We start from the raw sequence: 12,839 nt of genomic DNA, 5'->3' as shown, positions 1-12,839 counted from the left end.
GCTAAATATAGGTGGTTCTTGGCTATTGACTATTTTTTGTCGCTTGAAACTCTTTAGGATATCTAGAAGGTCATTGGTGTGTCCCTAAACAGAACACAGGACAGAAGTATCAAGCTGTATGTTTTTTTATTTTTCAGTGAATGAGTGTTTGCGTCAGTGGCGGGCCGTGCATTTTATACCTGGGCCTTCAGTGCTGTCCTGCAGCTGAAACACCACCTAATCTCATGACATGCATAACAATACACATATTCTTATTAAACCGTTCGGTGCGAGGCTTACGAACCGAACAGCACGTTTGACTAATACTAGTGCATTTGGAAAATGCAGAAGCTTAAATTGTGGGAAATATAATTTTTTCGGTGGACTGCGCTCACGTAGGAGACACGCTTTGTGACCTCTGAACCCGGAACAAAAAAACCAAAAGAAAAGACAGCTGAGGCACCGCACCTTTGGAGGCTACGCTAAACTAGCTGAACATACAATAACTCCGAGCATGACGGCATGCTTCGTAATTAATGGACAATGCATATAGTCCAAATCTATATAATTAAATCTATATAATTAAATGACACAATGACAACAACAAACTCACAAGAACCAGTCACATATATGTGACTGGTATCAACCCAGCAGACCTACAGCAACACGCATTCTGCTACACACTCAAGGGCCATTCAGATATTGGATGTAAAAAAACAAATGCAGTTGACTTACCAAATGCTGTTCACTTAAAGACAAATTCCATCCTCCTTTCTTTGTTGACAGAGATTAATCCCACGGTTAAATCCCAACTCACGAATACGTTTCTCCTCCTTCAGCAATTGAGTGTTAAAAAAACAAAGCTAGGTAAAAAAATAAAAAATCTACACCAAGCAAAATGCAAAAGAAAATCATAATTTCTTTCAATTGGAACTCTTACTACTCCGACTAAGCCTCTGATGGCTATTTTAAGTTTCGTTTCACGATAGTCACGTGCTCGCCCACTGTTTGCGTGTTTATTTGCTTGTAAGGTACTAAAGGCAAATAGGACAAGCGGGTGTCCTGACAGCCACTTTGTACCTACTTGCAGAGATGCGCGACTCTGGTTACCAGCTTTCATAGTTCAATGGGACTGCTGTGTGTTGCCCTGTCAAGCGTGGTTTATACCCGTGTGAGGCACCTTGGCACGAGCCTCCATAGACAGCACCCACAAAGGCGTCTATGCTCAATGCGCTGTTCGTTGGAGTATTCTCCCCAATGCCGAGGAGAAATTGTAATTGGCTGTTAACTCGTCTTATATTCATGGCCTACTTTATTACCTCTATTCAAGACCTGTAAAGAAAACTCAAGTATTAAATTCATTATAATGAAGCAACGGTTGAATATCTCATTTGATTTGGCTGGCAGAATAGAAACTCAAATGTAGATCTTCAGGACCTCCTGTTTCTAAATATTTGAAAAACAAATTGTCTTTGTAAAACCCTCAGAAATGTTATTAGTGCTTTTATCATGGAACTATTTCTGCCAGTCGTGCTCCGAGCGTGCACGACACAAAGTGCTGCTTTTGGAACCTCTGCGCTTGACGTGCAGGCTGTGACTGGTCATTGTCTGGATTGAGGTTTATGGCAAGCATGGCCCTAGCTTCAATACTTCTTTGTACATCTCTGTGACATAACCTCTGCTGTCCTGCCTGAAAGACGATGCTGCTTTTTAGTAGTGAGATGAGGTTTTAAAAATGTTTCTGAATCAACATTTGATTTGTCACATGTGGTTACAATTTTAAAAACACGTAGACTTGTGCACAACTGTCACATTGTAAATATGGAGTTCAATGTTTTCATTACAAGTAGGTGAATTTGACCTTCTGGCTCATTTTAGTCCGAAAGTAAGACATTTTCAAGCATCGCCTGTAGTTCCTGGTTATTACAATCTATAACTTTATGAATGTTTGCACAGCTGTTTGATACAACTGATGATATACTTGGATGGAGTACTGCCATGCATTCCTCAGTTGGCCAGTCTGGTGGATGTCATTTGCCTCGTCTGCACAGTTTTTCAGATGCAGTGGGAATGCAAACAGGAAGTAGATTTGGTTCCTGCTCCAGCCACAAAGCTCACAGGCTTGTTGTCTAGCTGACTGGCGTTCAGCAAACCCTCTAAATAGCAACTATTTGTAATTGTTAGATTATCTTGAACTGTTTTTCTCGACATGCTAGGGTTGGCTGCCAAACAATCAATATGCATCATAAATGTATCCAGCTGTAGGAACTAGGAAAGCATTCAGGACCACTTTAGAGTTATGTATTGTCATATTCACATAAACGCCTCTTAATTTGCCTTCATACAAGCTTCAACATAAACAGACCATAATCAGCTGATGTTTGCTTTTCTCTCTTCTCTCTCTAAACCGTTTGTCCGTTTTCTGTTCCTCCTTCATTTTCTTCTCCTCCACTTCTTTGCCCTTCCTTTTCTCTCCGTCTGTCTTCCCTCCACAGACCTCCTCAGGGATCACCGTCCCAAAGCCTCCCAAACCTCCAGACAAGCCACTGATGCCTTACATGCGGTACAGCCGGAAGGTAAGCAGGAAGGTAAGACACCCATCCACGGTGTCTGCTTTTACTGCTTGTCCTCCCATCCCCTGAAAAGTTACAGGGGTTTTAGGGTGGGAAACAGCCAAGCCATGACGCCTTCACCACCACCTCAACCACCTAGTGGATACTCTCCACTCTGTTTTCCCGTTGGCTTACAGTAGCCTCCCATGTTTGTCAACGATAGAGAAATGACATCTCCTTGTGTTTCCTTCTGCAAGCATGATCTGCCTTCATTTGCCCCTTTTGTGCCTGTTGCTTTGCTGCTTCTCTAGTTTTAGAGCTGACATTTTAACGTTGATTACGGCGTAAAGACAAAATCTACTCAAATTCATGTTCACGTAAAACTGGTGATTCTGTCTTTAGATATATTTCATTCCATTCCATCCAATCTTTTTGCAACACAAAATATGCTTTACCTTATACCAAATAATAATTTTGAAGCCAATTTCTTCCTTCCTCAGCACTTTTCCTCTTTTATTTCCTTCACTGTCTTATAGTAACCTAACTTGCCATCAACTGCAGTTTCCCTGTTGTGTGTGTGTGTGTGTGTGTGTGTGTGTGTGTGTGTGTGTGTGTGTGTGTGTGTGTGTGTGCGCGTGCGGCGATGCTCTCAATGGTGCATGTGTGTTTGCATCTTGCGTTTGTGTGCAAATGCAAGGTATGGGACCAAGTTAAGGCATCCAACCCGGACCTGAAGCTGTGGGAGATTGGAAAGATTATCGGAGGGATGTGGAGAGACCTGACTGATGAGGAGAAACAAGATTACCTGAACGAGTACGAAGCTGAGAAGGTGAGCTGCCAGAAGTGTCATCATTACGGCTACGGTTCAGGTCTGCACAGTCCTGAGTGTACTTTGCAGTATATTTTGTGTAGGCTTTGCACAGTTCGGTTGTCCATAAGTCTAAGCTAATTCTGACACAAGTACACAAACACAAAGATATGGCTCTTTTTAAATTCAGCTTAAGCCAATCAACTTGAGAGCAATTGAAACATCTAAAAGCGGTAACCAGAAATTTGCTGGTTTTTTTTCTTGACCATCAAAGCGATCACAGTTGCCATTGAATTATTTAGCCAATCTATTTTTAACATATTTAGATAGTAGTAGAATAGTTTCATCTAGTGATGGATCACAGCCCTGTTTTTTTCTTACATTTAATAAAAATGATGTTTACTAAAGACAAAGGTAAAGTGATTGCCTTAAGAGCTTTGCAACATAGGCATTATGTTTTTGTGAACGTGTGGAACATAACATCCACTTGCACTAGAGGTTAAACTGATTAGACTTTGGTGGTCAAAGCTCACTGTTAGCTCCCAAACATGTGTTTGGCTATAAATCAAGAATTAATATGCTAATTATGACAATGTATAATAGGATAAAATGGTGACATGATGAAATTTTGGATATACATTGATATAAATTAAAACATGACTGGTTGGCTGAGGGCATACAACCAAGAGGCTGTAATTCAATTTTTTCTTGAATGTATTTTTAAGGTTTATTTATTTAACTTAAATGTGCTCTACAATTGGCAAACTTTTTTTAAGGAATATCATTGTGTAGTCTGTCACATATGCACGTGTCAAATCTTGAATAATCCAATTTAGGCTTACTTGATTGTTCATGTATGACGAACAGGGCATTGTAAAAAAAAAGCTTCAAACATGACTATGGGATGAGTCTTTGATGCTCAAAAAATTGATTTTGGGTGGAATGCCACTTTAATTAACCCAACATTAAAAATACACAAAAACAAATCCCTCAACAATAGTTAATGGCTTGTAACAGAAACGATCTGGATCAGATAGGTTGTTGTATTATTTTGTTCAGCTTATTATTTTCTCTCTCTCCTCTCAGATTGAGTATAACGACTCTTTGAAGGCCTACCACAACTCACCAGCCTACCTGGCCTACGTCAACGCTAAGAACCGGGCCGAGGCCGCAATGGAGGAGGAGAGCAGACAGAGGCAGAGCCGCATGGACAAAGGAGAGCCATACATGAGCATTCAGCCTGCTGAAGACCCGGATGGTAAGTTTGAGTTATGAATGTTTGATTTCTAAAGTGCATCCATCAAGGTATTAAAGATGTTTAATCAAACCTGGAAACTTGTCGCTTTTCGGCGAAATCTGCCGTTTTGAATCAAAATATATCTTCCATGTGAATCGTGTAGATCCGTAGTGTGTGTTTTTTGGGGGGGGGGGGGGGGGGTCAACTGGCCAGCCAGCGTTTCTCAGATTGGAGTGAGACCAGGAGAAAGGCTATATAGTGATCTTCGCAATAAAACATCTTTCATGTGACGTGTCGAGTCTTGGCCAATCAGCGTTAAGATGTCTACAGCGTCTTCATTTCCCTCCGTTAAAGTTTGAGTTACGTTACATTATACTTGCTGGGTCTCAATAAATTTTATCTAAATAAAGGTTAACAATAATAATATTGATTGGAAAAAAAGAAGAAGCCAGCTTTGTCAACTAGAGCTGAAATACTGATTAATAACTGAATAATAAATTAGATTTTTGCTTAAAGTAAATATTGTCTTATCACTTAATTTTATTCTCAGAGTACACCAGAAAGCTATATTTTAAAGCTCATATTTAAAATAAAATTTCTTTGCACTTCAAACAGAAACGTTTTGAAGGTGATTTTGGGGTGGACATCTGCAGAGCACGTGTAAATGTGAGCTGCTAACCTGCTCCCCTCCTCTCTCCTGGTGGTGGACTGTTAAGTGTCGTATTTTTCCTCCGTCCAGACTACGATGATGGTTTTTCAGTGAAGCACACAGCAGCCGCTCGCTTCCAGAGGAACCACCGGCTCATCAGTGACATCCTCAGTGAGATCGTGGTGCCTGACGTCCGCTCGGTGGTCACGACAGCCCGCATGCAGGTCCTCAAGAGGCAGGTCCAGTCTCTCATGGTGCACCAGGTAGGTTGGACTGACACACTCTATGCGAGATGAGAGGAGCTCAGTAGCTTTTTTATTTCTGAAAACATGTTGGGAGAATGTAATCACATGCACACGGCAGGTACGAACGCACCTCAGAGACACTCGCGTGTATTTCATCTGTGTGTTTCAGAGGAAGCTGGAGGCAGAACTTCTGCAGATTGAGGATCGCCACCAAGACAAGAAAAGACGCTTCCTGGAGACCACTGACTCATTCAACACTGAGCTCAAGCGGGTACAGCAGGACTTTTATACCTTGAGGCAGCTGAGTGAGAACCAAGGATGAAGTTTTATTCTAGAAGGCTAAACATCCATCTAGAACAGGCATGGGCAAACTACGGCCCGTTGGGCTTTTTAATCCGTCAAACATTGGTACAAAATTGTCCAAACTATAATAAAGACTAGGGCTGGGCACTATACCGGTTTTAATTTCTCGTATGATATGAATTCTTCACACACCGGTCTATACCGGTGCATAGCCGACACAACTGCTGTCTGCTTTCAACAGGCAGCTAAATGTGTTCTTTGCCGCTATTGCACAGCAGTCAGCGCTAGTTCTCTTATATGTATTGAGAGGGAACCCTAGTCATGGTCATAACGTTATAACACAACAATTAACAACTCACAACTAATGCTCTTTAACAGAAAAGAACACAACAGCACACAACAGTCTGTGACACATAAACAATTTGTAACACCAACTCGTCACGATCCTGCAGACCAGTGATTGTCAACTGGTGGTTCGTCACGGACCCGTTTTCAGTGGGCTGTGTGCCTTTGTTTTATGCAGCGGAGTTATTCACGCTCCTTTCCAGCATTTACGGCACTTCTTCAGCGGTGCAAGAAAAACACCGACCAATGCTTTGGTCGGTCACGTCACGTTTAGCCAATAAAATAATGGTATTCTGATACATTTCCTGACGCCAGTGAGATGTACCCACACCGTGACACGGGGGGGGGAGACAAGGAAAGACGTGACAGAGCAGAATGATAATGTTAGATGTGACAGTCAAATATTTGTATGATCCGGTCAAAGAATCAAACTGCCAAAAAGACCACAGTTATTAACCTTTACACTAAAAACACTGTCAAAAATGACTGCTTAATAAGTAGGTGCATGATAAAATATGCATTAATGCGACAAAGAAATACCGTGTAAGATCCCAGTTAACTAATGAACACCTCAGATCTGTTCTGAGAATTGCCACAACCAAACTGACACCAAACGTTGACGTACTGGTTAAAAAGGGTGACCAACATCACTGTTCCCACTGAAATTAAATGCAAGTTACTTTTTAGGTCATGGCTTTTACTTTTCACACAAACACTCTATTCATCTGCTACTGGCCCGGCCCGTCTGTCAAATTTTAAAACTCAATGTAGCCCCCGAGCCAAAAAGTTTGCCCACCCCTGATCTAGAATGTGTAGAAGAACTAAATGTGAACCTGAAACTTAAAAAAGATGATTGCTCATAATCATGCACATTCTGATTTGTAGACAAAATGAGCGTTCATACTGAAGCATGTTTTCACCTTTGTTTATTTATTTAACTTTGTGTCTTTGCATTCAATCTGGTGACATCTTTCGGTCAATTTGTACTATTGTGTTTTGTAGAAGCTATTGTTTCACGAGTGTTCCCTCTGTTTCCAGCTTTGCAGTCAGAAGGTTGAGGTGGACATGGAGAAGCTAGCAGCAGAGATGGCTGCTGCTGAAGAGGCGGCCAGGCGCCGGGCGGAGGAGAGAGAGCGAGAGGCAGCAGAGCAGGCAGAGAAAGCTGCTCAACAGGCACAGCAGCAGCAGCAGCAGCAACAACAGCAGCAGCAACAGGAGGCAGCTGGAAACAAAGCTGCAGAGCAGAGCAGCGCCAATGCTAGCAGCACAGCTAACCCCAACTCAGGGACCAAGGAGGAGGACAAGCCCACACCAATGGAGACAGGTACCTACAGTGTTGTCATTTTCTTGTGTTTTAAAGTGAGTCCTGGGCAACGATTAACATTTTTCATCGCATGATTGTCTGCAATTAATCGCATTGTTATGCGCAAAGTTCAATAATGAGGTAAAAAGTAATGTATTGTGCACTTTTATCTTGAAAGTACTGCTATATGAACAAAAGTGCAATTACATTTGTTTTGCAAACACTTTAAACCAGGGGTGCCCACACTTTTTCGTCTTGCGAGCTACTTTTAAAATGACCATGTCAAAATGATCTACCTACATTAAAAATGGCGTGTGTGTGTGTGTGTGTGTGCGTGTGTGTGTGCGTGTGCGTGTGTGTGTGTGTGTTTTATATATATATATATATATATATATATATATATATATATACACTGAGTATACTTTATATTTACAATATATGTTGGCGTCCCTTGCATAACTGCATGAACCCTTATGGCACAATGCAATTCTGTACATTTTTGGTCATTACCTTACTCTGATGACTTGCACTGAATGGAATTGGCCAGAGTTGCATAGTCCGGACAGTAGCTGCTGGTAGCCGCCTCAAGCAGACTTCAAATGATCATCAGTCATGGTGGAACGGTGTTTGGACGTAATGTTCTTCATGTGGGAAAAGGCTGACTCACATAAATGAGTAGAGCCGAATAATGCAGTCAGAAAGGCATCACATGTCCTCATGTTTGGGGACTTTTCCTCTGTGAGAAAACTGTCCATGAGCCCTGGACTTCAGCTGAATGTCAGCTTGCAGTGTCAGCATCTCATCCTCCACTCCAGACGAGTTCAGGTGAAACAGCGTTGATGCGAGTGAATCAACCTCAATATCTTCCCGAAATGTGCAGCACATAAGTGTAGCAACTGGCTCGAGTAAAGCAAAGTCTCGAAAGCGTTTGTCAAACTCTGACAGACGCTTGTCAACCTGCTCTGTGTAGCGCGCGCTGTCGAGTTACGCACACGCCTTCCGTTGAGTCTCCAGTTCTGATGCGAGGTTTTGGAAGTTTCCCAAATCATGGCGCTACAGCTTTAGCTTCTTCAGTATAAATAAATTGGAAGGCTAACTAATTAGCTCGCCGGAGTTTTGCGGTTGACGGCGCATATGTGGTGACCCGTGTGTTAGAAAATCAAGTGGCAAATGCCATGAGGACATCTAATTTTTTTTGAATGGCATGCGATCTACCTCCGCGATCAACGTATTGGGCACCCCTGCTTTAAACAAATAAGGTCATTTTTAACAGCAGTATTCCCTTTACACAGTAGCAATTAAAATACAGTTATAATGATTCTGATAATAGATATTCAGCCGGTGTTCACAACTTTATCTTCATGTGTGTAATAGATGCAATTTGAAATATACTTCTTGAAACCTGCAAAACCTATCTAAGTCATGTTTTTTATGTTTGTTAAATTCTCAGTAGCGATAACTAAATGACATGCTTATTATACATATTCCAAACTAAATGACTTTAAAAACTCTAAAAAAAATAATTTAAATGAATCATTTCTTTTTTGCTTTTTTGGTGTTTTGGTCAGACACATATGCAACGCTGATTGCTGTAATATGTGGTATTTGTTATAAATGTACGTTGGTACATAGAGGGTGATATGAAGCTATGGAGGGACTTAGGACCCAGGGGAATATAGGTAAAGCATGGAACTAATGTTGCACGGTGTATCGATATTAAAAAGGTACCGTGGTACCCGTACGTTAAAAACTATATGATTTTATGGCAGGGGTAGAGGACTTTGTTGATGCTCCATGCGAGGAGGTTCTGGGTCGTTGCTCTAGAGATCAGCTCTTCAAGATTGTAGAAGAGTATGATATTGATCTAAGTGGTGTTGGGGATAAACGGCTTAAGGGGAATGTAAAGGCTATGGTTAAAATGCGGTTGGTTGAGAGAGGGGTGCTGGTTGCTAAACAAGAGGGACTGGGTCAGCCAATAGCAGCACCGGCATTTTTAGGTCCATCAGGGAACCTTACCTTTGAGCAGCAAAAATAACTGCTTTTGTTAGTTTTCTCATGGGAAGGAGAAACAAAGAATGGAAGTGGATAAACAAATGGAAATTGAGCGGTTGCGGTACAAAATAGAACAGGAAAAGATAGCATTGCAGAATGCGAAGTTGGGCTTAGTCAGAGAGGGTAAGCTTTCTGGAGATGTTTTGCACACGGAAAATGGTCCATCATCGCGTTCTCGCGATATTGTGCGTAATTTGCATCTCTTGCCTAAGTTTAACGAGAAGGATCCGGATGTGTTTTTCTCTCACTCACGGATTGCAGAGGCAAGAAATTGGTCTGACTTGCTGTTGCAGTGTGTGTTGTCAGGAAAAGCTTAGGAGGCATAAGCAGCTTTAGATAATGATCTAACTGATCTAATCAGTCAAGGATGCTGTTCTGAAGGCATACGCGTTGGTCCCTGAAGCATATCGCCAGCGGTTTAGGATGTTGGAAAAAAGGTTCAACCAGTCTCATATGGAGTTTGCGAGCTATCAGTCAGCCGTTTGAGTTTCTAATCATTGATTGTGTGGGGCCGTTGCCCCGTGTGAAGTCTCGTAGCCAGTATTTGCTGACTGTTATGTGTCAAAGCACCAGGTACCCAGCAGCGTATCCTTGCGAACAATAACTGCAAAATCTGTGGTTAAGGCCCTGAGGCAATTCATAACTGTGTTTGGCATCCCTAGAGTCGTACAAAGTGACCAGGGATCACATTTTTCTTCTTACCTGATGGCCCAAGTGTTAAAACTGCGAGGTATCAGACATGACCAGTCGTCTGTTTATCACGCACGGAGTCGGGGCTCTTTGGAGCGGTTTCACCAAGGACTAAAGTCTTTTTTGTGGTCATATTGCACTGAGCTAGATGGAGACTGGGAAGATGGGCTACTGTGGTTACTGATAACTGCACGGGAAGTTGTACAGGAAAGTTCATGGTTTAGCCCAAATGACCTAGGGTTGGGCCACACTGTCCTGGGTCCAGTGTCTGTGTTCAAGGATGGTTGGAAGGGTTGTTCGGCCATTTGCCAGCAGCACAGTTGAGGAGTTGGAAGGTAGCCGTTTGTCTTCTGGTTTGTTTGGTTGCTGTTGTGGTGTTCCTGGGGGACACCCGTCTAATGGGGGGTGGGGGGGTGTGACGACCCTCTCTGCCTGTTCGTTTGGCTGCCTTCCTTACAGGTGTGAAGGTGGGTGTGGCAGAGGGTCGTCAGGCAGAGTGGAAGCACCTGAGGCCCTAAGCATACTTTTGTATTGCTTGCCAGACAGCAGGGTGGGCATTGCCTTTTAGTATCATTTGGGCTCTGTGAGGGCACCTCACCTCACTGATATTACTGACGTTCGGTAGATGAATACCAATGATGTTCTGGTCGGCTTTAATCACCCGCTACAGATCCCTACCGCCCTGGGCCGTGCACAACCCATGGTTACCATGCTTTCTATTGCTCCTCTGTACAGGTTGACAAAGGAATTTTGCCCCCTTGAGTTTCCTTCAGCTGTTTTTGAGCTTTCAGATTCTCTGTGATGCTGATTTCAGGAACTGACAGTGTGTGTCTGTGAGGAAGTCCAGTTGAGAGTGTGGTACTCGCCCGCAATGCCAAATTTGCTGAACAATTTTAAGCTTTGATCTCTCAATCTCTCCCCAGATGAGGTGGCCCCTGCAGAGCCACCGTCAGACCCTCAGCCTGCTCCATCTCCTCCATCTGACCCCGTCCCTTCTGCCACTGATAAAGCAAACCCTCCCCCTGAGCCACCCAGGGAGAGCAGCACTCCAGGCAGCAGTACCCCCAGTGATGACAGCAGGAACAGCATGCCCCCTCCTTCCTCAGACAGCAACGCCGGAGCAGCAACACCTGACACCCCAGCGGCTCAGAAAGCCAACCCCAGCGCGGCTAACCCTGATGTGGCTGCAGCACCTCCGCCTCCCCCTCCCTCAGAAGAACCAGCCCCTCCACCACCGCCACCACTACTACCCCCCAGTCAGAGCAGCCAACAGTATGATGCGTAATGTTCGCTTTGTTAGATACACAGTGGTAACTATAGAAGGCCTCCACGTGCTGCAGCTCTCCTGTATTCCTCTTCTGGGTGGAGCACCAGGTGTTGATGAAGTGAGACATGTATGGTGACTCTATCATAGCAGATCTTGTGAATGAGCAGTGCTGAAGGGTTGAGGCTCTGATAGTATGGTCAGTAATAGTTAACATGCATTAAGAGTGCATACAGCTGGGCCAAGCAAGATCCTGTTCGGGAAATTAGGATGTCTCTTACATTTCTTTTAAAATGTATATCTCAGCACGCCTGCTTTGTTGATGTGACTGAATGAATCAAAATTAGACCCGAGCAAGTTTCTGTGTGTGTGCCAGGCATTGTACAAGCCATTCCTCTTTTATAATCATGTCTCTTGATGGATTTTTTAAAGCATAACATAACATACAGCCTTCATAAGGTCAGCAGTAACCCCTCCCAACGTGACACTTAAACGTCGCTGTTATTACAGTCTGCTCCTGTTTGTTCAACATACATTGATACATTCTTCACATACATTTACAGTTTGCAGAGTAACATTCTCACATTAAAGAGGCTGGAATTTCAGAAAGATTCTTCTAATATCACTTGATGTATTAACCTTTAAATCAGCCCAAACTTGGTGTACATTCATGTTCGGAGTCTGGATTGTCTGAAGCTCATTTTGTGTGCCCCACCCCCCACTCCAATATAAAACCTCAGAATTGTTTAGGTTAGCAGTTTTTGTGAACTGCAAAACTACTACTAATTACGGTAGTGTTTTTAGAGATGTAGTTGATCCTTTCACATTAATATACTGAAATTCAGTCTTTGTATTAAATCTGTACTCGACCTTGTGACTGTCTCCAGCTCTGAAGTCGGTATGGAGAAAGGCACGGTTTCATTATTGGTGCACTCAGTTCAGCATGCTATATTAAAACCATACTCCTGAAAGAATCAGAAAAACAACTCCAGTCTTAATCAAAGAGTTGAGACTGAGGAAAACTGTTACTTGAAATCATATATTGGACCAGACACCCGATGTGTGCAAGAAACGTAACAACAAATGAAATGTGCTTTTTAAAAAGCTGTTATATAATGTCTTTCATTGAGTACAGTTAACATTCATCACATGTATGGAGAAAGAGCTGACATACTCGATCAGCTCCTCTAAAAGGTGAGGCTATTTATTTGAAAGACTATTTTTAGACTGCATATTAACGCCACAAGCAGGGAAATGCACACGCAACCCTCATCCACATGTAACCTCAGTCATTTGTGCATTTAAAGTACCGTTTCCTACTTGAATTGGACAGTTTTTAGTAATATGCCTGTTTTTGCATCTTTTCTGTACTGACTCATCTAGCCAATTAAAGAGGATTTCTCAGTCTTTTA

The 12,839-nt window shown here is 42.7% G+C and overlaps 1 protein-coding gene across 2 annotated transcripts in view; it reads left to right on the top strand.

Moving 5' to 3' along the window:
• smarce1 (SWI/SNF related BAF chromatin remodeling complex subunit E1) overlaps positions 1–12,837 on the top strand; it is an 18,317-nt gene extending 5,480 nt beyond the window's left edge. The window contains exons 5-11 of one of the 2 annotated variants that reach the window (XM_079281970.1): positions 2,475–2,555; positions 3,229–3,360; positions 4,426–4,597; positions 5,316–5,488; positions 5,640–5,741; positions 7,157–7,442; positions 11,087–12,837. In XM_079281970.1, coding sequence (XP_079138096.1) covers positions 2,475–2,555; positions 3,229–3,360; positions 4,426–4,597; positions 5,316–5,488; positions 5,640–5,741; positions 7,157–7,442; positions 11,087–11,448 — 1,308 coding nt within the window. In that variant the 3' untranslated portion in view covers positions 11,449–12,837. Of the gene's footprint in view, positions 1–2,474; positions 2,568–3,228; positions 3,361–4,425; positions 4,598–5,315; positions 5,489–5,639; positions 5,742–7,156; positions 7,443–11,086 lie in introns of both variants that reach the window. The other variant, XM_079281969.1, reaches the window with a different exon arrangement.
• The last annotated feature ends 2 nt before the right edge of the window (positions 12,838–12,839 follow it).

This window comes from Melanostigma gelatinosum (genome assembly GCF_949748355.1).
Source record: "Melanostigma gelatinosum genome assembly, chromosome: 13".
Lineage (NCBI taxonomy): Eukaryota > Metazoa > Chordata > Actinopteri > Perciformes > Zoarcidae > Melanostigma > Melanostigma gelatinosum.
Note: the sequence above shows the minus strand (reverse complement) of the source record. Positions and strands in the feature narration are given on the sequence as shown.